At 49.3% G+C, this 25,823-nt stretch overlaps 1 protein-coding gene across 39 annotated transcripts in view; it reads right to left on the bottom strand.

Moving 5' to 3' along the window:
- Window positions 1-25,823, bottom strand: part of Celf4 (CUGBP Elav-like family member 4) — a 280,862-nt gene that overhangs the window by 50,367 nt on the left and 204,672 nt on the right. For 21 of the 39 annotated variants that reach the window (XM_070029251.1, XM_070029253.1, XM_070029254.1 and 18 more), the window contains exon 3: window positions 14,080-14,158. In XM_070029251.1, coding sequence (XP_069885352.1) covers window positions 14,080-14,158 — 79 coding nt within the window. The remainder of the gene's footprint in view (window positions 1-14,079; window positions 14,159-25,823) is intronic. The other 18 variants (XM_070029259.1, XM_070029262.1, XM_070029261.1 and 15 more) reach the window with 1 other exon arrangement.

Below are 25,823 nucleotides of genomic sequence, written 5' to 3'. Positions count from 1 at the left end.
CCATCCTTCCAGGCCCCCTGGGAAGCCTCCTCTGCAGTAGAGAGCGATTAGCATTTGAAACCCACAGGGAGGGCTCTTTCCTCCTCTCCCCACACCTCTTCTCCTCCCTGCCGCCCGCCCCCCCCCAAAGGAAAACAGTCGTTGGAATTGAAAAATGGTGCTCACTGAAGGGTTTAAAGACATTTTGAATTTAAAACATATTTTAAAGGTCATTTTCAGCAGTAATTATGTTATAATGGTGGGGTTCTTAGCAAAAGGCAGAGTCTCACAGTAACATTAGACCCAATGGGAAGCAGCAAGAGCCCAGGACTCCTGTAGCCCTGAAAATGGGGTGGGTAGAACTAGATGGAGGGGTAGGAAGATAAAAGAGGGTACAGCATATCTGCTCTCCTTGTTTCTAGGAAAAGGAGGCGCACAGCTTAGCTTGGCCCTGGCATGGAAGGTTCTCCTAAGACCCCTCTGGGGGCTCTTCATATTGGGGCTTCCAGGACACACAGGACCCACCAGTGAGGACGTCTGTTGTCTGGCCTCCTGCATGATAGGACATCCTATGTGTCCTTTCTTGTCCTTTTCTTCTGCTTTCAGACAATGACATTCTGGGGTGCTTCTGGCAGCAGGCTCTCCAACACACCTTCAGCCCAACCAGGGGAAAGGAAAGGGCTCAGCCTGTGCCCACTGGAGCCTGGAGTCTCAACACTGTCTGTTGAGTAATGTGGTCTACGTTTTTGAAACATGGTGAGGGCATAAGTAACTGGCTGTGCCTTTGAACACCCAACTTGTGGGTGGTACTGAAGCTTGAACCAGGGCTTTGTACTTAATAGGCAAGCACTCTACCACTTCAGTTGCTGCCCTAACCCTTTATGCTGTCATTTTTTTTTGTTATTGTTTTTGCTTTTTTGTTTTTAAATTTCATAGAGTGTCACATGCTTTGGCTGGTCCAGCTTGGGACTGAGATGCTCCTATTTCTACTCCTTGTAACTGAGATTATAAATGTGTACCACTACTCTGCTTGCCTAAACCTCAATGTTTTCTATCCAATTAATAATCTGGCCACTTAGTCCTCTTCTTTCTTTCTTTCTTTCTTTCTTTCTTTCTTTCTTTCTTTCTTTCTTTCTTTCTTCCTTCCTTCCTTCCTTCCTTCCTTCCTTCCTTCCTTTCTTTCTTTCTTTCTTTCTTTCTTTCTTTCTTTCTTTCCTTCCTTCCTTCCTTCCTTCCTTCCTTCCTTCTTTCTTTCTTTCTTTCTTTCTTTCTTTCTTTCTTTCTTTCTTTCTTTCTTTCTTTCTTTCTTTCTTTCTTTCCTTTCTTTCTTCCATCCTTCCTTCCTTCCTTTTTCTTTCTTTTTCTCTTTCCTTCTCTCTCTCTCCTTCCCTCCCTCCTCCTTCCTTCCCTCCTTTCTTCTTTTTTCTTTTTTTTCTATATGGTACTAGGTCTTGAACTCAGGGCCCTAACATTCTCTCAAGATTAGTGCTCTAGTGCTTGAGCTATACCCCCACTTTTGGCTTTTTGGAGGTTAATTGGAAGTAAGAGTCTTAACTGGTTTTTCTGCCTGGATTGGCTACAAACCACCAACCTCAGATCACAGCCTCCTAAGTAGCTAGAATTACATGTGAGAGCTCCTGGTGACCAATGTGCACATTCATTCTTTGCAAGGTTGGGGTGTAGGGAAGCTCAAAGGGCCCAACAGGCCCCATTGTTCATTCTCATCTGGGAGGGCTTCATTGAGAGGATATGAGAGAGATGAACACAAAGCCAAACCAACAAAGCAATGAAGACACAGAGCAGTGAATGAAGAAATAAAAGTGACTTCGACTATAGCTTGACTAGTCCAAAGGGAGAAGCTTGTTCTATCCTCAGGCTTCGACCAGATCCCAAAGGCCGCACAGGGAGTTGGGGAGGAGCACAGGACCAGGCTGAGGGATGGTATTTTGTGCACATCATCCTGCCCTCCCTACCCTGTCACTGTAGGTCAGAGTGCAGGGTGGGCACTCAAATTGATGTGGGTTGCAGGGCTGTGTAAAGAAAGTGGTGGTGCAGTTTGCAGACATGTGCATCATCAGTGGGGACTCTGTGCAGATGGGGGCTGGTGATGCCCTCAGGGCTGGCAACAGGGCATTGGAACGGTGTGATGGGGTGGGTGGAGGAAAAGACCATGGATCTAGCCCTAGAGTTGTCTGCAGATGGAGAAGGCTAGGAGAAGGGGAAGGGGCAAAATATATAAATATCTGAGAAGCATAGCGCTGGGCTACAGTGTTATTAAACTAAAGCATCTTATAAAACTTGAGCCATTAATAACAGGCTGCCGCTACATTGGGGTAATTTATTCAAATTGCGGGTCCGGGATGGAGAAGCAGATGTTTCAGAGCTGCTGGTGACACTGAATGAGTTCCAGGGGAAGAGGGGGAGGTGCTGCTCACTGGTGGTGGGCACTCAGCCTCACCACCTCTACCCCTCTCAGGAATGTCTCTGCATTCCATGGAGCCAAGACCTCACCCCAGGCTCTCAACAGCTGGGGAAGGGGATCCAGCAGGGACAGCTAATTTAGCTCAACAACTACCAGGACAGAAAGTTAGGGCTGCCTAGAAGGTTGCTTCCCAGGCTAGGCTGGCCTGTAGTCACTGCCTGTTCCTGCTGGTTGAAATGTTAGCTCCTACACAAAGTCTCCAGTTTCCCCAGACCTCACAGGAGGATGCTGGGGTAACCTGAGAATATAGGTATTTAGTCTACCAGCTGGGGACCTGGCACATGAACCCCTGACACTCATCTGCCTATTCAATTAGAGGAAGATGCCCTTCCCTTGATGCTTACAGAGGTGGTATGCTGGGGTAGATGGGGAAGTGGATAGTAACTCTCTTCCTGTCTGGAAGAGGGGCACTAAAGGCTCTGTTGGCTGGCCTGCCCTTAAACTCAGCTTGATCTCTTAAGTCCAGGATAAACCTGGGTACTGATTATGGGGGTTCAGGGTCTGTGACTCCTGATTCTAGGACAGAGACCTGGAAAGTTTAGTCAGCCACTGGGCACCTGCCACATGCAACCTAGGGAGGGGAAACTTCTATAGAAGAAAGCCCTCTTGCCCAATTTTTCCTTTCTGACAAAGCAAATCACCCCATGACATCATTTCTGTCCTAATTCACTTCCTTCCTCTGAGTGTCTCATGCTGGCAGAGGTAGGGACACTGTTCTGCTCAAGTTTTTTTTTCTTTTCTTTTTGCCTGGGCGTTGGAATCTCCACTGAGCTTGTAAGTGACTTCATAGTGTATGTGTCACTTTTATTTCTTACCCCTCTACCGCCTACCAGAACGGGGAACCCAGAAGAGATCCAAACAATTCCCAGTACTCTGGCTGGCTCAGTGCTTGCAGCAAATGAAGAGAGATTTTTCTCCCTCTGTCGCTGTTTTGTAGATCTGTATGACTGCTTCACTGAGGAGGTTTAAAGTGGGGCAATCAAGGGGTACTCTGTGCTGTCCCTTGAGGGTCTCAGCCTTGTGGTTGGGCTCCACGCCCATGAATGACAAGAGGCTTCTAGTAGCCCTTAGTGGTATGTGGTGGTGGGTGGAGGGTGGATAAAAGGAAATGTCCCAGTTGGAGGCAGATTCATCTCTTCCCACAGCTCCAACCTTGATGGTGGCACCATAAGGTGACCAGAGGAGAATGAGGAGGCCTTATGTTCCTCACATAGCACCACAAGGGTGGGGCTGGTGGTAGGGAAGATTGCTTACACAAATTCCATCCTTGACAGAACAGCATCTGGGCATTTATCAGAAGCACAAGTTCCCTTTGCCACTTCTACGGGCTGCCACCCTGGACATGAGGGTTGCTGGGGAGATTGGTTGTCAAGAGCTGGGCTGAGACTATGATAGCCATCTGAACTTCCTTTAGAACAGGTGAAGGAGGTAGGAGGGTAGAATGGTTGGACCGCCTCAGTGCTCTTGCTTGACTGTCTGGGAGGGTCAGGGGCAGCTGCCTGCTCTGTGTCTCTGCTCCTGGCAAATTGGGCCTGCTTGAAGCTCAAGGTTCATTTCCAATGAAGGAGAAAGTGCAGCCCCACACTTGCAGGGCAATCAGCGAACTCTGTGATGAATGGAGCCTGTGTCACTCAGCGAAAATGAATATTTCTTTGCGATAATGGCCAGATGGTAGCAACTCTCCGATCCAAATTAAAACATGCATGATAAATGCCAGGAAAACAGAGGAAGACAAAACCCCAACCTGGAGTGAATTCTCTCTATAAATCTCCCTCCCCCCCCCCCCCACCTCGCAGCCCCTTCCCCCACTGCAACGTTCCTGCTAATAGCCATTCAATTATTAAGATGTGCTGCAAGGAGAATGCCAATGTCAGAGGCACCAGCCCCCTTCTCACCCTGCCCCTACCTGAGGGATTGAAGGGGTTGGAGAGGTGACACCAAGGTCTGCTTTGGGACCCTTTACAGAGGCAGGAGGGTGGATCATGTTCCTGATTAGAGCCATGGGCGGGGAAACTGTTATCATGGAGTGAACAAGACATTCAAGGCCCCTGTACAGCCAGGATCTAGGGAGAACAGACATGCCTGTCCTCAAGTTGGCCAGTCTCCATGGAAAAGTGAGAACCTGACACCACACCTGATTTTAGAGCATACCCAGAAAATAGGAAGGGGTTGCAGAAAAACACCCAGCAGGGTGGACCAGGGTGGTTTGGACCAATGTCAGGGAGCTGGGCTAGTAAGAAGGGTCAAAGAGGACAGCCTAAGGGTGGGCATGGGCCTAGAAGTAGGAATGGAGCAGGCAGAGAAGGGGTGGTTTTGTGCTTGATGTTTCATAGTAATCTAGGACTCTTGAACCTATGACTTAATTTGTATGCCCCTTGCCTATCCCCCGCAGGGCTGGAGGCCTCAGGATCTCTTGCTGGTCATCCTGAGATTCTGTCTAGTTCTTCCTGCAGGTGGCCTATCTTGTCAGTGCTAGCTTCTGTCAACCCCAACCTTTTCTAGAGACTCCAGGATTCTTCATCATCTTCCAGAACCCTTCTCCCTAATTCTTGCATTCTTTAGAATCCTCTCCTTGGACCAACTGTTTTCCTTATTTTCTCTACACAGATCATATAACCTGCTGTCCTTGTCTTTGGCTTATCTTCCAACAGGGAATTTCCTCCAAAAAACCATCTCAAACTGGCCAGGTATATAGACTTCCCCTCTGTTCTTTATGACACATACTGTCTTTATTACTCATAAAGCCACCAACAATCCCCTTACCCTAAACTGAGCTTCTGTAGGGTCTAGAATTCAGCAGAAGCTAGAAGATGCTTTCTTAGACCTGTACATCTGTCTTTTATAGTCCAGGTGCTCCCCAGATCACTCTGCAGTCAAAAGCCATTTGCAATTGTCCCTTGACACACAAGCCTTAAGTGTCCTTGGACCCTGAGTCAGCTACTGAGTCAGCTACTCTGGACTGTGGTGTCCAGAGTGTCTAGATCTTGAGTTGTTCCTGGCATTGGGTCCCTGATGATGTCTAGGGCTCTGTAAAACTTCCTCTCATTGCCAGGACCCAAATGGACAAGGCCCCGACTGTCCAAGTTGGTTTTCCTCAACTATACCTGGATTTTCTCTACCTGTTCCTCTACGCGGCTGTTAGCTGCAGGACCAGCCTCATCTGTGTGGACCTAACTAATGATGGGCATGGATACTGAGAGGATTCCTTCTGTGATTGGTACCTAGCCTAGCCCTATGAGAAGCCAGCAAGGCACAGAGGCTGCTTACAAAGACTGGGCTGTAAAGGTTAATTACTATCTGGTGGTCTTGGAAAAGTCACCTATACCTTCTTAGCCCTTGTTTCCCTCTCCATAAATGGATTCTGGAGGAGTTCTTACTGGACCCTCTAGAGGGCTCAATAACAAGATTGGGCTCTAATGACCCTGGATATCTCCTTCCAGAGCCCCAGGAGCTGGGGGTAGGGCTGCAGATTGTCCCTGGATGCTTGGCCCTGGACTGAGAGGGCCAGGAGCAGGTCCCGCAACAGCAGGCTGGGAAGACTGGGCAGCAGCATAGAGTAGAGAAACAAGATTCTTAAGCTGGGCCTGTGTGTTTGAGCCAGAGGATGAAGCCATGACTCAGCCTCTCTGTGTTCTTGTGACATAGATATGCGTGCCTTGCAACATGGAAGAAATGAAGACTACAGCATCTAATCAAGATCTTCTTGTTCTAGAAAGTGGACGTTCATCTCCAGCCAAACCCATTCTCTATTATTTTAAAACATCTAGACTGTCACAAGTCTGTCCACCTGCCTTTTCCTGAGGGACTTAGCTCAGATACTATTTCTCATCACCCTTCGTATCTCCTCCTGGAAGCCTTCTCTGTCCTGCTTCATTCTGAGAGTTCATGTGCTCAATACAGCTCTAGCTCTGGGACGAGTGATTTCAATTTCCAGTTGGTCTATCACACCCTCTCAGAGGTCCTCACCCTGCCACCTCATCCTTTTTCCCATGATCTGGACTCTAAAATTAAAGTGACAGCTGCAGCCTTCACCATCACAAGAGATTCCACAGTTCGCCAACTGCATTCCATCACCCAGGGGTGATACAGCTCTTGGGGTGGGCAATACTGTGGGAAGGACAGGGGAGTTGGAATCAGTCTGCCTGTCTCTGCCCACACCCTACTCTGGGTCTTCTCTCTATGTGGCTGAGCATCACTGAGATTCTGCTCCCAAAGCACTTCTTCCAATTGGTCATCCCACCATCCCACCCAAGGGCCTGAGAGGGATGCGTGCATCAATTCAAGGTTTCTAGATCTTGTCCATCCTTCAAACACTCCTTCCCCATTCCCAATCCCATACCTGCCTTGATTCAGGTGATTTCACTACTAGGATTTATTTTTTTCTTTTTTTCTTTTCCTTTTCTTTTTGGGTCCGGTTGTGGGCCTGAACTCTGGGTCTGAGTGCTGTCCCTCAGCTCTTCAGCCCTCGGCTAGCACTCTACCACTTGAGCCACAGCACAACTTTCAGCTTTTTTTTCTGCTTATGTGGTGCTGAGGAATCGAACCCAGGGCTTCATGCATGCAAGGCAAGCGCTCTACCACTGAGCCACCTTCCCAGCCCAGGATTTTTTTCCACTTTCTGAGTGCCTCACCTGTAAGGCCATGCAGAAGTTACCTGTGTCCATCTCTGGTCCATACTGTCTCTTTTTCTGCTCTCCCCCCACTACCCTTCTCTCACTATGCTCTTGGCATTATCAGCTGTACCCAATGGGGCATGTTGGATAGGAGAAGGCTGCATACATTACACCCATACCAGCCACAATGCAGAGCAGAGACCTGCCTGGCCCAGTTTCTTCAAACTTCCTTTCTCTTTATCCCCATTGTCAGAGGACTCACCCTCACACAGTGTGGGGGACAGGATACCATGGGAGTAGAGATAGGGTGCGACACCAGAAGAAGCCTGGTCCTCTCTGTCATTCCTATTCCTGGGCACACAGGCAGGAGGCAGCTTTTAAATATCATCCAGAAGGCCATTTGCTATGATTAATATCCCATTTCCCCTGAAACAACCCTTTGCTAAATTAGCCAGGGCCAGAGGGAATTTGTTGGGGGAGCAGCAAGTCTCAACTTAACTCTCTGCATGCATTAAAAAAGAAAAAAAAAACTTCAGAAACAAAACGAAGATCAATCAACACCCCTCCCCCAGCTGCAAACCTACAGTCCATTTAAATTCAGCAGGTTGGCAGTTAATTATATTTTCGCACCTATGGCAGGAGTTACAGATGTATTTATAATGTGCGCCTGCCCCAGTGGAACCTCCTCGGGCCTCCCTGGGGACCCTTCCCCATAAGCCTCTTCCTCCCCCAGCCATGGAGCCTGGTCTTCACACAGCTGCTGTTCCAGTCCAGTTGTGTAAACTAAAGGTGGCTTCCTAGATTTTAAATTCTCTGTAAAAGGAGCTTGAGAAATAAAAAAAAAAAAAAAAACAAGACAAGGATTCCTTTCAAGTTTTAAGTCAGAGGAATAAGGTTATTAAGAATAAAGCCCCTGGGGTAAAGAAATGCTGCCCATGATCTTGAGAAATTAACAACTGGAAATGCTTAAACAAAGAGCGGGTGCTCTGACTGTGGTCAGATACGTGATAGAATTCCGGACTTCAAGAAAGCCACTGGGGAGCTGGGGAGGGGCAATTTTGTCTGGCCATGAGGTCTCTAAGCTTTCAACCTTTCCAAATTTTGCCAACATTTAAAGCAAAATTTTCAGACCACAGGTGCAGAGCCTGGCTGGAATGGCAGAGGTTTCTCTGGCAGGCTTCTCCCTGAGTATCTCTGACTACACTGTGCAGTCCAATGTCTGCTAGAAACCACTCAAGCTGAACACTGTCATGACTTTTCTTAAATATCAGTCCAAATGAAATCTGGAGATCGAGTATACGAAAGATTTCTTGAGATGTGTATTTCTGGAGTTGGTTCACTGTGATCTGTGGTACAGCCTGATAAATTCTGATGGGGACAGAAGGACCAAACAGGACTTCTAAGCAGTTGCTCTGCTTCTGAAGCATTAAAAGGGGAAGGAAGGGCTTGGGTGGCAGACTTATGGTCAGGGTAACATGGCTCCTATGAGGGGCTATGTCCTGGGGAGTTTGCAATTTCCAACTAAGGTCCCTTGGTTTAGCATGCCATGTCTCTTGACCTCAGATCTGAGAGAGGAGGATGGTTACAGCCCTGTTGAACTGGGGATACTAGGATCTAAAATAGGGTCTGGTGAGGAACAAAGAAATGTACACACACACACACACACACACACACACACACACACACACACACACACACACACACACACATACACACACACACACACACACACACACACACACACAGAGTATAGGTACAAGCCAGCTATCAAGACCTGCTGTGGGAATTCAGAAAGCTCTGAGGCTGGTGAGGGTGGGGTATATCCTGCTCCAAGGTATAGATCACTTTGTCTTCAGGTAGCTGCCTTGAGGCCTGCCACTGAATACCTTCTCACTGTAGATCTGCACTGTGCTGGGATCTACTCTGCTGGTCCTGAGGCCTCCCTGGAAGCCTCAAGTTAGTGGTCAGGATGTGCTGGGCCAGGCGGAGGCCCTTTGATCCTACTGACTTGGGATAATTTCAGATTAGCCTACTCTTGGCCCTCCAGCCTTCCATTTCTCTGTAGCCCTCCTGCCTGGCCTGAGGGCTTCCTCGGCAGCACCCTGAGGGGTTTCTGTTCTGCCAGAAGCCTTTGTCCAGTGAGTCATTCGTTGCATGTGAAGACTGGAAAATAGGTGCTTCTCTGTGTTATTTTTTTTTCTTAAAACGAGCGCAGCCTTAACGCTGGCTACCCTGCCTGTCTACTGTATGAGACTGAGTAGCCGGAAGAGTTTACAACTGAAAATCACAGCATTGGAGCTGAACAGTTGTGGCCCCAGGTCCCCTCTCCGCCCCCCAACTACAACCATTTCCCCAGGACAGGTCTACTATGAGAGTATGTAGCTAACCCGCCTGGGCCCACACCCCTCAGCCAGTCCCCTGCACCCCCTTGGAGACTTCACGGACAGTGCGTGGTCTGTTTAGAAATAAAATGATGCTTGGAGGAGAAATGTGGAACTTAATAGGATTTAAAAAGCCACAGGACCCGATGGAGCTACAGATGGTAGAGGAATGGGGAGGAGGGAAGTGGGCCTGGGTTTATGGTGGGGAACATGGCCTCAGGGAGGAGCTGGAGCTACGTCACATGCATTGTGTCCAACCTCATTAGCCTGCCCAGCGGGAATTTACTGTCACAACAGTGCCTCTGAAGTGAGGGGAAGGACACCCTGAAGATGCCATTAAATGGACTAGGGGGGGGGCAGCCAAAGACGCAGGTGACTTGGCCAGCGTCTAGGGTGGGGTCCAATTGGAAGCAACTCCATGAGCTGTTGCACCTGCCCCAACCTTCCCACAGGTTTGTGGGGTTTTGTTTGTTTGTTTGTTTTGTTTTTTTGGTATTGCCCAGGTCCTGGCAGACACAGCCTGAGAGAAAGGGCAACAGATTGTTGGGAGAGAAAGAGGAGCTGGTAGAGAGGAGAGACCGGGGTTCCCAGGTCTAGAAACTGATGCCCAAACATCCAATGGAGACTGCAGTGGGGTTGTTTCAGCCTCAGGCAATTCTGCAGGACTTGGGGAGGGATATCAGAGGTTACTTTATCTTCTAGAAGTTTCCATGGGGGTCTGCTCATTGTATCTAGCTACAACTACCTTTCCAGGGCTCCCCCTTCATGACTGGAGATCAGGGGTGCCTACACTAATCCCCTTCTCGCTCGGTCTATCCCAGGCCTTGTGGCTCAGCCACGTGACCCCTCTCTGTGGGCTCATCAGATATCCCTCAAGGCTCTTTAAGGTTCAGCAAAACACACCCCATTGTCTTGGGAGCCATCCATGCCTGGGAAGTTAGTCCTTTCCTCCAGTTCAGGCCTTATTAGTCATAGCCAAAGGTAAACTGGTCTCTATACAACAGGACTCATTCTTCCAGGAGATGGCCATGCACATGCGTGTGTGTGTGTGTGTGTGTGTGTGTGTGTGTGTGTGTGTGTGTGTGTGTGTGTGTGTGTTCCAGTTCTGGGACCTATGGGGATGATGAGAGCCTAGGTGACATACCCCGAAAGAATTGTTTCCCACTTTACTTGTGTCCGTATGCCCATATGCCTGGGCCTTTGGGTACAGTGAACTGCTCAGGGTTGGGCCTATTACTCTGAGAATCTGCTGCATCCACTTTGCTTCTCATGTGGTTACAGCTACTCTTATATTTGGGGAGAAAATGGTCTGAACTCTTTGACTATTCCTGCAAGAGGGCAGTCTGATAGTCTCAGCAATTTCTCCATAACCTTTCCTTCTCAAGTGCTGCCCCTGTACCCACAAAACTCCTGCTGCCAATTTATCTGCCTGTCTCCACAATCCCTCACTCTTTCATGGGGGCTGATGGGGCCAGGTGATGCATGCAGAAACTCAACAGGTGGAATGAGAAGCCTGCACCATCAGCAGGGCCTCACCTGTGTGGATGGGGTAGGGAGCTTCCCCCCACTCCTCAAGTCCTGGGCCTGTACATGCTTCCTGTGCCCGCTGGCTTTCAGACACACCTGGAGCAGTTGAATGAACATCCTAGGTCCTCAGGTCTTTGGAAGCAAAGTTCTCAGAGGTGGGATGAAGAGGCAACTCACCCATATTCTGCACCTTGACCCCCCAACTTCCTCCCATCCGTGCCAGGTTTTCCCTAACCTACAGTCTCCAATGTTTGTCTCCTTCCTCCTATTGCTTCTTTTCTATCTCTATCTCCTTCTTCCCTTCCTCTCCTCTAGCCTCTTCTCCCCATCCCACAGCTTCCCTTCCTTTCACACCCTATTGCTCCTCATTTCTTTGTTTTTAATGCTTTCCCCACCTTCCATTCCCTTTCCCCCAGAAGATGTATTTAATAGATACTAAGTTATTTTGAACCAACTTTCTTAAAAAAAAAAAAAGAGCTTAGTGATAGTGCTGACTCAGGACCATCTCACTATTTAATATTGAATATGCAATTAATAGATAGATGTTTAGGCCTGGCTTTCTTTTCCCCTTTTCGACCACAAGAAGAATAAAAGAGCTGATTAATCTGGCTTGGGGCAAGTGTCAGCACAAGAGATATATGGGAGAAAGGAGATGAGATTAGCAACTTGGAGTCAGAGAGCGATTTCCTCCCAGGCAAGCGAGGACTGGGAGAAGAGGGTTGGAGCAGAGCTCAGCCAGGCTGGGGGCAGAGGGGACTTCCCACAAGTAATATGGGTTCTAGGGAACCTCTGAACCTTGGCCTGCTGGCTCTCCTGCGAGGCCTTTCTTGCTGGGCCTTGTTCATGCCATTCTCCTTCTTCCCCAGGTGTGGAATCTCCCCTCCTTCAAGCCAGAAGTGCCACTTCCTCAAGGGCTACCTCCTCCAAGGTCCCTGGTGTTCCTGTCTCTGGAGTCCCCTTTCTGGGATTACTCTTGGCTCCTATGGCTCATCATCTGTGTTATCTGAACAGGGAGCTACAGGTGCCTGGGTGCCCAGACCCTGGCCCAGCTGGGCTAGTCATCAGGATTCGTCCTTCACTCTGTCATGATTTTCACAGGCCTAGGTGAAGCCAGGGGAGAATGAGCTTACAGTCACTGTGGGAAAAAGGGGTGGGAGGAGGCAATATAGTCCAGGTAGATTTTGCTCACTAGGACACCTGAGTCATCTTTGCCCTGCAACTAACTGGACCTCAATAATCAGTGTCCTTAAGACCCAAGTGCTCCATGATCCCTGGGGAAGTACATCTGTACCCTCAGGCATAGCACCCATAACACCTCTTAAGACACCACTCTGATGTCTAGTGCCAATGGCCCATGTGAGGAAGGAAACTTGGTGCAGAGATCTTGTGCCCAGATCAAGGTCCTGTTATAACGTGTCCAGATGATAGCAGCCTGAACTGAGTATGATGAGGAGGTCTTCTGGAAAGGACTCGACATTCCAGGGATTGTCAGGCCACTTTGGATCACACTATAATTCCTTCTAGGACATTGACCCTAAAGCTTTAGCTTTAGCCTTGGCCTATTATTTCCTTATAAACTTGGGGGGGGGGAATTTTGGAGCCGAGGTCGGGGTGGGGAGGAAGATGTGTATGAAAAGGATGAAGGAAAGAGAAATTCCTTAGTGCCTGGCTGAGCTAATGCTTTGGGAGAGTCGAGGGACAGAAGACCCTGGATCTAGGAGGGTAGTGGACACAGACTCTTGGATCAGATGGTGATGAAGCAGAATCTAGAGGCTCCTTTATGCTGGCCAGGTGGAGGAGTAAATTCCTTTTCTAGGAAGAAAGTGCCCCATTCCTACACTCCTCCTAGTGGCCATAAGGAGTATTCTTCTGGATTTTTCCTTCCTGCTGTGAGGGGAGACCAAGCAAGGAGTTCTTTCTGGTGGAAGGGTGGCCAAGTTAGAGAAGACTGGGAGAAGGTAGCTCTGTCCCTCTGTCTTCTGGGGTGTCTTCCTCACGCGTGTCTGTTCAGCTCACCACCTAGTTGAGCCCCAATGTGTACTTGGGGTGGGGCTCCTCACTGGTGGACAGGATAGAGTATTCCCTTAGGAGTCCCTGTTCTAATCAGGGACTGAGTTTTGTCCTCTGCCCCAGAGATATGGTTGGGAGCACAGTTCAGAGCTCAGTGGTGTGAGGTGGAAGGGCTGTGGTCATCAGGATGAGAAGCACAATATTCTCCTCTTCAAGGAGGTGAGGGGTGCAAAGACCTGAAGGCCTGCAAAGTCCTTTGGGGCAAAGTATGTCTTTCTCCCTTCTTCAAGTGAGGTGATAGGTTGGCACCATGAGAATTAGTTGGCTATATTTATCATCTTTTTCCCCCTTAATTTAGATAGGATCTAAACACACTGAACTCAGTCCCCAGTCATGTCTAGGGCTGCTGAAGCCAGACTAAGTAGAATAACCACAAAAACAGTACAACTTCAGTGGCTCTGCTACCTGGGGACAGAGTTGCCCCTGCTGGCCACCTACCCTTCCCTCTCATGGCAAAGGTTCAAGGGAAAGCAATGGGGCTCAGCTACCTCCTGCCAGGGTCCCGTGGGTTCCAAGTTCTAGGGCAGGTGTTTGTGAGTGAGACAATGTCCTTTTTCTTGTGTTCCTTTCCACACAACGGTGCCTACTTGCATCTGCTTCTCCAATCTTTCCCTCCACACTGGCCCTTCTACACACACTGGCCTGTATCTATACATCCACCCCAGACCCTCTTCAGATAGGTCCCTTCTCAGATATATCCTCTTACAGCCCTCTGCAACCTTTGTCTCTCTCAAATGCCTCTTTCCTTGACAGGCATCGCTAGGCTATTTAAATCCCACCACACCAACACAACCTCCCACAACACTGCTTGTTTACTTAGGTAGAAACCAATCTGCCAGCAGATCCCAGTCTCTACCCTATTGTCTTTCCATACTCAGTTATCCAGAGCTCCAAAGCCTTGCCCCTGATCCTAAGCCATGAGGTCCCCAGAGAGGCAGGAGGCGGTGGCGGCAGGCAATTTCAGCACCAGGACAAGGTGGGAAGGGAGGAGGGGGATGAGGAAGGGCAGAGACAAGTGGGCCCTCACGTGAAGGGGGCTGGCGCAGACAGCTACTACCTCCTCGGCTCTCGCTGTCCGCAGGCTTCACCTGGATCGGCCGGTTCATCTGTAACAGAGAACAGGAGACAGTGTCACAATGGGTCAGACACCCGACTTGTAAGTGTACATTGCACACACAGAAGCAAAGAGGCAAATCCTCCTGAAGCGCCACCTACCTCCCTGTGATGTGTTAGAGACCCTGTGAGGTCCCTCCTCCTACTTTGAGCAGTGCTTGCCAACCTGGATACCCGAATCTGAGGTTGTTGATAGAATGCCTGTTCCTGTTCCCCATGTCCACAAAACCATCCTGTACCCCAAGCATATCTGTGACCCAGTTCTGGGTCATTCAAGACAGCTGGCTTGGTCAAAATGAAGTGGTCCGCAGGTGGAATCCTGCCCAGCTCTGGCCATGGCAGTGAGCTTTCTCCCTTGCCATCTCAAACTCCTGGCCTGTGGGGAGAGTAAGGCTTTAGGCCTCTCAGCTAGTGAGTGGGAGCGTGGCTCAGGACAAGGGCTTCTGATTGCAGCCATAGGTCCCCCGCTTAGGGTACGTGTGCAGTGGGCACAGCCTCTTGTCTCCCTCAGTGTCTGGGTACCAAGAGAACACAGGCACAGGCTGGCTCTCCAGCTGCTGGCATCTCCTGGGAATCTGTGTCAATGTCCTGTTCAGGCCACTAGGGGTCTCTCAACTCCAAGCATCGTGCTTCCACAGCTTCCTTTCAATCCCAGCCGGCGGCAAGCACCAGGGGTGGGCTCTCAAGCTCTGAGTTCCCACCGTATTTCAGACAATAAAAATGATAGAAGCCACGCAATGCATCGTACTTCATATCTTTGCCAGCGCTTTTCCTGTCCTGCCTCTCCCAGATCCCTTATTATGTTTGCATTTCTCTCTCACAAACACAGACCCCGAGAGGCAGGCCACGGCGGTGCAGACACCTGCATTTTAAAGACGAGAAACTGAGGCAGAGGGCGGGTCATGTGCTTTCCCAGGCCACCCGAGGGCAGGGTCTACCAAAGCTATTTCTGTGCTTACATTGTACCTTGAGGCTTGGATGTCAACTCACTTGCCTTATAAGGGCTGGAGCAGCCCAGTCACAAGCTGCCTCCTGCCTTCTGGTCTAGGATTCGAAGTGAGTTTTGGCTGCATGGAGGGGGTGGGGGAAGGACGTGTGTGACTCAGCAAGGTGAAGCTGAGGCCAGGGGAAGGGCAGAGCCACACCGAGGAAGGACAGTCTCTGTCTCAGCAGGCAGGATTCGGAGCAGACGGGGGAAGGATTCGCAAGGAGCCAGGGCCAGCAAGACAGGCCATCGGAGTATTTACCATCAGAGAGAGACAGGTGCTTTGTACGTAAGCTCCCGCAGCAGGGAGTACTGTCACGTTATAGAAGCTTCAACCCCAGAGACAGAATGACGTTTCTAGCTTCCCACAAACCACCTCATTTCCAGACCTTTTTGGAAGAGTTTAGAAGGTGGCTCAGGCATCTGGCTATAGGAGACAGGCCTGACGAGGGAGCTGGGTCATTCCTGGTTTGCTTTATGGAATTCAGCATCCCACCTTTTTTCTAGGCTGCCCTTCGCTCCTAGGACATCTCTTCATCCCATCAGAATATGAACCAAGCAGAATATTAACTACGCAGGTCCAACCCTGCTTAGTTTCTGAGATCAGAGGGGATAGGACTGATTCAGATCGGTGTGAACATAGGCACAGGAGATCCTATCTCTTTTGCCTTTCCACAAGCCTGCAGTATTCTTCTATCCCAGAAGGTGCTCAGAGCTAGCCTGGACCCAAGTTTGGCCACTGTGTTCTCTTGCTCCTATTACCATTTGTGCTTATGTAACTTCACAGATCTCTGAGGTAGGGATTACTATCTCCGCCTTACCAGTAAGAGTATCTGGCTAGAATTCAGCCAGGAGGGGCATGTACAGTGTAAGTTATTGTCATGACACTTGTCCTTCCTGTGGTTTTCTTTTCCTTTTTTGTTTGTCATTGACCCAGCTGCTCCAACAGGAGGGCCTAAGGAGGGAGGAGGTGGAGAAAGAGCCGATGTAGTAGTGATGGCCATTTGGGACCAGGATCCTTGGGCCATCGAATTGAAAGGCAACCTCTTCGGTCGTGGGGCTTCAACTCTGGGCCTGGGCACTGTCCCTGCACTCTTCAGTTCAAGGCTAGCACTCTACCACTTGATCCACAGCATCACTTCTGGTTTTCTAGTGGTTTACTGGAGATAAAAGTCTCACGGAGTTTCCTGCCCAGGCTGGCTTTGAACCATGATCCTCAGATTTCAACCTCCTGAGTAGCTAGGATTATAGGCATGAGCCACCGACGCCCAGCTGGCCCCATCATCTTACACAGGTCCCCACACATATCTTTACACATTTTGCCTCCCCCTAAGTCCATTCCCTGCAGTGTCTAAAGCTCCTCAACCCTTCCGCAGACTCCTTCTCTTGATGTTCTTTGAGAGTCCTCGGATAGACTGAACTATAGCCCTCTAAATTCATCTGGTGAATCTATGACCCCACAATATGATTATAGTTGGGAATAAGACCATTAACACATGGTAATTAAAGGTAAATGAAGATATATGGGAAGGGCTCTCATCCTACATAACTGATGTTCTTATGAAAATGAGACACTAGGGACAAATGCACACAGAAAGGCCACGTGAGGACATAGCAAGAATGCGGCCTTCTTCAAATGAGAAAGAAGAAAGCTCTTCCCGAAACCCAACTTACCCACACCTTGATCTTAGACTTCCGGTCTCCAGAACAATAAGACAGACATTTTGGCTGTGACCTTTCAGTCATCAACGATGACCTCTCAGACCTCTCATCCCAGCAGATGAAAATTTCTGACCCCTGAAGCCTGGCTGGTACTTCAACAGGAAGGATCTTACAGAGAATCCCATTTTCTCCATATTGAAGGCATGTTCAAGGCTAGGGACTGGCTTGTAGAATAGAGAGGGCTAAGGCTTTCCAGGACCCTCCAAAGGATATACAACTCTCAAGAACATGGAATGTGTGTGTGTGTGTGTGTGTGTGTGTGTGTGTGCGTGCGTGTGTGTGTGTGTGTGTGTGTGCGTGTGTGTGTGTGTCTGTGTGTAATATTTCCAGGTTATGAAATCTGAGAATGAGATAGATGAAAATAGAAGAACTCCAGTCACAGAGATGGATTTTCAGAGGCTAAGAAACCAACCCAAAGTCACACAGGGGGCAAATGATGATATTGGATGGACCCAAGTTTCCTGACACCTGGGTCTATGTTCAGAAGATGCTGGGAGCCAAAGATAGTCTGGGAAGGTTCATAGCTGGACAGGGGTGAGGAGCAGAATGCCTGATAGATTTTCTTCCCAGCAAGCATGTGGAGGAGGGTCTGGCTGGGAAAGGGAAGATAAGGGGGAGTGACCCACACCCCGCTCTGCCACTCTAGAGCCTCATGTGTAGAACTGAGGTGGGGAGCAACGCTGTGCAAGAGGCTTCACTCAGGGCCAAAGTACGCCCAGGCAGAGCTCTCATTTCCAGGGGTGATGTAAGGAGGAAGGCTGGGCCTGGGAGCAGTTGTGTGAGTCGCACTGGATGGGGAAGAGCTAGGACAGAGCTACTTCTGATTCCAGAGGTTCTCTTTGCCATGGCAAATAAAGTGAGGCAATGAGATCTCCCTGTGCCTGGAGCTTTCACGTTTGATGGGCCATTCCCTTAGGGGGCCAGTCCACTGTCCCTCGGTTTTCAAAACCTGCATACTTGGGAAGCTCAATTGCACACTCCTTCCTACCCGATTGAGGCCTGGTATGTTTCCGGAAGGCCTCCCTGCCATTCCAGCTCTGAATGTCACGACCAGACCTGCTCTACGGCACTCGCTAGCTTGCTCTTTCCTCACAGACCCCTCGGCTTCTCTCCAGTTTCCCCTTCCTGAGAGTGGGGATCTGGAGTCTCATTCAGTCTCCCACTTGTCCTCAGCTAAGGGCTGGTCACTCATAACTGCTCCAAGCAGAGTAGCTAAGTAAAACTGACTTGGTTCTCATATAGCGGCACTCCTGGGGTGGCTTTTCATGTCCCATTAGGATCTGAGGATGGCCAGCATCCAGTGGCCTTTGCAGAGCTTGTCAGAGCTGCCGGGCTAGATAGGGAGATAAAATACAGCCACATGCTTTCTTAATTCTCAGCAGAAATAAATTGTAAGGCTCGGGTGGGAAGGTTTCTCAGTTAGAACAGATTCTGTTCAGGCGGCTGCGACCTGAAGAGAGACCTCTCTCCCTTGTCTGCCCTGGTCCAACTTCGCCAAAAGTGTTCTGTCTCCAGAAGAGAGGTGCAGACTGAGCCATCTGACCTGGGAAGAGAACACCAGGCTAGGCTTAAAGTTAGGGAGAAAGGACAAGACAGAGGTGACAAAGAGAGGTCTGGGAGGGAGCCCAGAAGGATCTGGAAAGGAGGGAAAAGTAGTGGAAGAGTCAGGAGGAAAAATGAGAGGAAGACTCTTTGGAACGTTGTCCCTTAGGATTCCTTTCCTGATTCACGTTCCTCTGTCAAGCCTTTCCCCACAGCCAGAGTAGTGTCACCCTGGAAGGTCTGGGACCCTAGGCAGGGGTGCAGGATCACCTGTGTTGACGCTGAGTGTCTACAGGGGCCCTGGACCCCCAGTCTTAGTTTTGCCTCCAGGTGCCCGAGGTAAAGCTGCCTGGCCAGGGCTGCTTTTCCTGGGTCAGGAATAGCTCTAAGATGCTGCCTGGAGCTCCTAGGGTGAGTCCTCTAGGGACACTAATTATAATGCTGGCTGGAAAATACAACCTGCATCCCCCTCAGAAGGAACACTGGTCCAGGATTTAAGGTCCTCTCTCTGCTCCCTATTGAGAGAGATGGGGGTGGGGGAGCAGGCAGGTGGCTCCTTCCTGCCCCCCTCCCCTCTATTCCTGTTCCATTTCCCTTCCCCCTCCCCCTGCCAATTTTTGCATCAACACAGAGCCATGCATTAAACAAGACATTCCATTAATTTCTTCATCATTATAACTTAAGCTGGGACATACCCTTTAAATATTCATTCAGCTATGAAAACTGGGCATTAAAATTTTAATAATGTCAAGCTCATTTGAACCAGGCTCCTTGGGGACGATTACGATACAATTAGAATAAATATGATGATTGAGCTGGTTGAAAGGCTTCACCTGTCCAGGGTGGCTCGTTGGGCAAAGGAGAGGCCTGTGGCTGATGGGCAGCCAGACTGACAGGCCAGGCTCTTTCTTGCCTTTTTTCCTCCCTCTTCCATCTCCTTCCTCCCCTGTTCAGTGCTTCCATATCTACTCCCCACTGGGCACTGCAGGTCTTTGCTGCCTCTCTGAGAGACAGGATGTAGGGAGACCATGATTAACACCTCCCTCCCCAGTTCTATTTGCCAATTTCCTGGTTCTCTTGGTTCAACCTGAGCTGTGCTCATGGGGCCCCTGTGAGGATCATGTTCTTATCAGCATGACTGTCTCTCCTTAGCCTTACAAGGGGTTTCCTTGAGGCTGGGATGAATACTCTACCAGAGCTGAGACATCCTGTGGAGGGGTACCCCAGTGGTCCTTGACTATCCAACTGTGTCCTGCCACCGAAGGAGAGAACCGTCCCCTTCTGCTGTAACTTCTTCCCTAAGGGCTGGCGTGGGGATTTGGGCTGGGACTAAGCCTTTTTGCATCCCCACCATTGACCTCTACCTAAATCCAGAGCTGGAGAGACCCAGGGAGTCTTCTCGTGTACTTATCCCTCTACCCCAGGAGTTACAGTACTTTTCCTGGGCATTGCTCCCTCTAGACACAGGCTCCAAAGTGAGTTTCCCAGGATAAGGCTTCTGTTTATGCACTTAGAATCACACATGCACGCTTGATTAGTGCTGTTAAACATTGCAGACATACACCCCCCCCCCCAAAAAAAAGAAATTGTTCACTGTGGCTGAGAGATCAAGAGGAAAGGAGATAATTGAGGAAATGCAGGAATGCAGTGCTCGACACAACAAAGATCACCACTGTCTGGTTTCCCAATCTGTGACCAGAAGACATGCCAGGGGAAGTGGACCAACAATGCCAGGGGAGAAGGGACAGATGTTGTGGCAGCCACAGAGATTACAGTGGCCCATAAGGGATGTCCACAGCGCTCTTGAGAGGCCTGTCAACTTCCAGGTGCCATTCCAGAATGAGTGTGTAAAAATCTTCCTCTCCCCTTCACCAAGCTAGGGAGTCCATATGGACAGCTGGATTCTTATCCCACCCAAGCCTGTGAGTACCTTCCCTATGAGCACATAGCTCTCTGCTACTGGATCCTGGTGGTCCCTGAGAAGGGTGGGTCCTGCCCACTCACTTGTGGATACGATGCATTACCCAGTCCGGCTTCTGCTTCTCACCCAGCCCTGCTACTTTCAGGCAACCCCAGTTCTTCATTTCATACAAAACACAGACATTATGCCCTCTACTCCCTCTCCTGGCACACAGACCATGATGGAAAGGTGAAACAGTTAAACTGTACATTTGCAGGCTGGGGCCATCTCTGCTCTGGCAAGAAAGACGTATTTGCAAGAAACAAGTGTTATTAAAGTACCAACTGGAAAGGCCTTTCCCCACCTCTCTCTGTGTCTCTCTCTGTGTATGTTATTAAAGTACTAAACTGTAAAGTCTTTCCCCCAATGTGGTTTTTAATTTGCTCTTTGATGTCCTTTTCAGTAAAGAAAATTAATTTCTGCCACAAAATTTTACCATTCATCTTTTATTTTATGCAATGTCAGTTTTAAATGTGACTGTCAGGACATTTGTGACCGAAATTCACATTTGAAGTTTTTTGGCTTGTGTCTAGCGGGTAAACATTAAGTTGGTCCAGAGAGCCAAATGCAAACTGCACTCAGGACAGCTTCAAGCTAGTCCCTCAGGCAGGAGGACCATGAATTCAGGGCCCATGCCAGGATTACAGGTGTATACTACTATGTCTGTCAAGTTGAGGTAGCCTTGAGAGGATAGGCTGATCATCTTCAGCCATAGGCAAAAAAGCTTGGTGATATGAGGCTTAATTTCCCTGCTGTGGACAGAGAAATGAAGTTACAATGAATACTCAGGGAGCAAGACAGGTGGCATTCCAGACTGCCCTCTGCCAGAACTTTGCCTTTTCCTTAGCACTTGGCAAATCCTAATTATCAAATTAATGACAAAATGATTTGTTTAAAGGAGGTCAGGGTTGGAATCATGTTTAGTTGGATTCCCTGGGCTGTGCTTAGTAGGCTCTCTGCAGAGTTGAGGGCGAAAATGACCCAGTGCCTGAAGGTTTCTGTTAACCCCTATTGCAAAAGGATCACAGCAGAATGGCAGGGGCAAAACACATTATTTGTAGCTTGTTTTAAATATATTAGTGCTTTAATTACCTCCTTAATCAATTGCATATGGTTCACTCCACCGAGAGGAGCTAGAAATTCAAGGAATTCTGTCTATTGTCATAAAAAAAAGTCCTGACTTGTGGATAACCCATTATTGCAGTGGTCCCTGGATGCACCTTCCCCATGCCTGGACTATGAGGCCCAATCTGGTCAGACAAGCTTGTGCCGACCTCCCAGGTTGCAAGTGGAGGCTGTCTGTTGCTCCTGTCCTTTGTTTGTGTCCTTTGCTTCCCACGGGTCTCCGTGTGTCCTTTGCTTCCCACGGGTCTCCGTTTCCCCAGTCAGCTTTCAGTCTCAATCCCTATTCTTTCTTGCACTGCCTTGTTGGACCTTGTAAATCATTACAGCTCCATAAGTGTCAGTTTTATTTGTATAATGTTGGTCTCTGCTCAGTAGGGGAAGGTCTGCCCCCATTTTGCTTCCAATGCACAGGTAGAACTCAGCCACAACATGCCGGGGTACCATATTAAGAAATGTGACTGAAACCTCTCTTCTGCCCCATTCATTGATTTTGTTCCTCTTGCCTTGACTGCACTGCACCCTTGAAGCATGAATGACCCGAGGCCCGTAGTGGGTCACCTGGAAGACAATCTTGTTCCCAGCTCACAGAGAAAAAGGACCTTTAGTCCTCCCTTCTCCAGTAATGTGGCCTTGGTGTACCTTTGAATTAGGAAGAGTTTACCGAAGCAGGGATCATTGTTTAGAGAGACAGCCAGTGAGCACAGACTAGATGGAAGAATGGGCATTATTGTTAAAATATGCAAATCTGGAGCCCATTGAAATGCAAACCCTCCAGATAAGATTTTTTAATAAATCTGGCTTTTGCTCCCAGTCTCCCCCAATCTGAGGAGGCCATCTGATGCTTGTTTGGTTGGGATGTGTCTCAGCTTGTACATCCTATCAGCTCTTCACCCCTCTGCTCATTCAAGCTGCCCACGTGATTGGCTGGTGGGACCCAACCTTTGGGCAAAGTGCTGAGGTGGTCTCTGGGTCACTTACAAAGACGGCTCCCTGCCTCCCATTCTTTACCTGCATCTCTCTCCTATTTGTCCATAGAGTCCCAAGGCTTTGCCTCTTCTTCTAGCAAGCCTTCTGTGATTGGATTCACTTAATTACACTTGTTACTCTGTGAGCCATCACCTCTAGACTCACTTTGGTCTAGAGCTGTCAAAATGGCTCCGAAGAGGATAGGGAAAGCCACTCCTAGAGATCAGCCTAGGTTTACAACTATCTCAATGACGTGGCTATGACTCAGCCCAGGCTATCCCTGGCATGCTGACTTTGAGTTGTGAAGTTGGTGTGTAGGTAGAGCTGGACACCTAGATCAGGCAGGATTGAACAGTGGCGTGTGCTTTCTCATGCTGCAGACCTTTCAAATGACTGCACAGGAGGTTTATATCTTGTAGTCTTTGTTGAAACCCAGACTCACAAATGGGTGGGATCTGGATGGGATAAGGAGGGCACTCAAGAACAAAAATGAAATGAAAATCTCAGGGCAGGATGTAAGTTGAGGAGGTGAGACACAGGTCGTGAAAGAGTGTGAAGAAAGGGTGCAGACAGGCAGATCAGGCAGAGACAGGTCTAGCCTCTGCAGTAGGCAGTTTGGCCAGTGTTCTAGGCAGGGATAACATGCCACCATGCCACATTTAGAAGAAGACCAGGAGCGTGGAACCAGGTCTGCACAATGCCAGGAAAACAGAGTCCGATCAGGCAGCATTCTGTTCTTATCTGCACATATGAGAAGACAGAAGTCCTGGGCTGGTGTATAGGAAGTGTTTGATGAATTGACTAAATATCCTCCAGTTCAGCTTTAATTTCTGATTCCTGAGTGACCTCTCAATCCCAGCCTAAGACTAGCAAGAGAACACAAGGAGTGATAGATAGGATGCAGAATCCTTAGTTCTGCAACCCACACATCCTCATTGGTTCAGCTCCACAAACAGACCACAGGCAGTTGCTATGCAACAGGCTGCTGTGCTAGGCGGTGGCTGAGGGCAGCAGCAGGCCTGTCAGTGGGCAGATTCTTCCTCTTTCTCGTCCTCCTTTGAGCCTCTTCCTCTCCTTTCTTCTGCTATGTATGTTAACAGAATACGTTCCCCTCACCCAAAAGGCTCAAAGGATGGAGGGACCCCCTGGATCCCTTGACAGTCCCTAAGCCCAAGCCCTGTTGCTTCCAGAAGGAAGGACTCCCAGCTGGCTCTTGGTATGCCTTGGCTCCTTCCTTCCTGCTGCAATGATGGGGCAGTGTCTTTGTGGATGGATGCTTTTCTGGGCTGTGGCAGGTAGGGGGCAAGGTCTGCATGAGAAATTGTCAAGATAGAGCTGATGTACCTAAGACTAGATGCGGTGAGGCTTACTCACCTCTTGGTCAGGGCTCAGAGGCCCTCCCTGCCAAGGGCAGCAGGTTCTTTGTCTCCAAGCCCTATGTCTATCTTATCTCTCTCACCAACATGCCAGAGCTGTGCTGGGCGAGGAGGGTGGGAGGATCCTTGTGGTCTTAATTAAGACCCGCTGCCGTGGAAACCAAGCTAATTAGCCTGCACGGCCCAAGCTAGGTCACTAACCCTCTTCAGGGTGGGGGTGTGTGATGTTTGAAAAAAAAAGAAAAGAAAAGGAAAAAAAACCCATCAGTGAATAGATAATTCTGGATGAAACAAACCCTGCTTTCCTTGTAAGGCCTGGATTTCAGTCCCAACTCTGGCACTTTTTTTTTTAACCCCTTAGAGGCAGACCCCTCTTAGGAGAACTGGGCTTACATAAGTCCGGCAAGCTCTAGTAAGTGCCCAGTGCATAGGAGGCAGCCGCCTGCTCCCTGCCCTCCACCTCCCTTGCCCCTTATTCTCTTTGTTCTCCTTCTCAACCCCTAGGCTCTCTTTTGGTCTCTCCTAAAGGCAAAATAATGGACAGACTCCAGGAAATGACTGAGACTTGGATGAAGAGACTCAGTGCACTCTGAACCCTTATACTTGCGTCCACACGAACTCCTTCCTCTACCCGTGGCTCAGCTGTGCTCTTTCTACGTGGTCCCTTAGCTCTGAAGTCTGTTGTGATGAGCCAAGATTCTCTCATTCATTTATTCACCCACTGATTCGTTCATTTCTCTGTTCACTGCTGATTGAATTGTCTCCTTGTGCTGGGTGCCATAGACCTGTCTCTACCCTGCAAGCTTACTCCCCAGTTTCCAGAAGAGCCTTGCTGAAAGGCTTCAACTGTGCCATCTCCCCTCAGTGTAGCAAGGTGACTAAGACCCCAAAAGGATCAGCCACACAACCCTGCACTGGTAAGGACACTCTGACCAGAGTGGCCTCTTACTAGTTGCTCACACACAGTGGTGGGAAGTTGGGTTGCCTGCTGTGTGGCGTGTCCCTACCATGTTGGCCATGTCCAGAGATGAGAAATGGCCAGGTTTCCAGCCCTAGCCCATCTCCTCCTTATTTCCCCTCACCTGCTCATTCATACACAGGGCAAGTTGAGCCCATCCTCCACAACTGTCCTCAGAGGCTTTGTGGCACTTCAGACCCCACATCATCCTGTCTTTAACTGAACATGTTTATGACCCTTCCTCGGCAACCAGGGGCCCTGCATCCTGGTTGCTAACATCTGCTTTAGCTCTGGTCAGGTACTCTCTGCAGCTGTGGCTGACCTTTCCTGGCCCACAGGAGGACCACTGCTTTCAGAGACTTAGATTCTAAGCCTCTTAACAAACTGGCTGGGTAGAATGGAGGAGGATGCGGCGTCACTCGCACAATAACCCTTCATCTTTCCTCTTTCTCCTGGCAGCCATGCCCAAGTCAGATGCCCGGAGGTCCCCATCTGCGCTGCTACCCCACCAGCCTCCCTAAGACTATGTATCCCATTTCCAGGCTAAGCCCCTTCCACAGTCAGGAGAGAAAACCTCCATGTTCCCTCCCCCACTCATATGGTTCTGGCCCTCAGGCCTTGGGTGGGGGAGTTAGAGTCCCTAGGCTTGTGAAAAGAAAAAAAAAACAAAGCCCGAGTAAATGACAAATGTGGAGGAAATTGCTCTTAATCCTCACACCACAGCCTGATGATGCCGGCCAAGCGCAAACCTGAGTCATCCTAGAAATGGCACAGACATTTGCTTTTTGGAATTTGTTTTGTCTCTGGGCTTTAGATTTAATCATTCTCTCTCTCTCTCTCTCTCTCTCTCTCTCTCTCTCTCTCTCTCTCTCTCTCTCTCTCTCTCTCTCTCTCTCTCTCTCTTCCCCTCCTTTCCTCTCTCCCTCCCTCCCTTTCTTTCTCCCTCTCTCTCCTTCCCTCCCTCTCTCTCCCTCTCCCCCTCTCTCTCTCACACACACACTCCTCATTTCCTTTCCTCTACCCC

Source organism: Dipodomys merriami, unplaced genomic scaffold, assembly GCF_024711535.1.
Source record: "Dipodomys merriami isolate MVZ:Mamm:240054 unplaced genomic scaffold, mDipMer1.0.p SCAF_2, whole genome shotgun sequence".
NCBI lineage: Eukaryota > Metazoa > Chordata > Mammalia > Rodentia > Heteromyidae > Dipodomys > Dipodomys merriami.
This window is presented reverse-complemented; position numbering and strand designations above follow the sequence as displayed.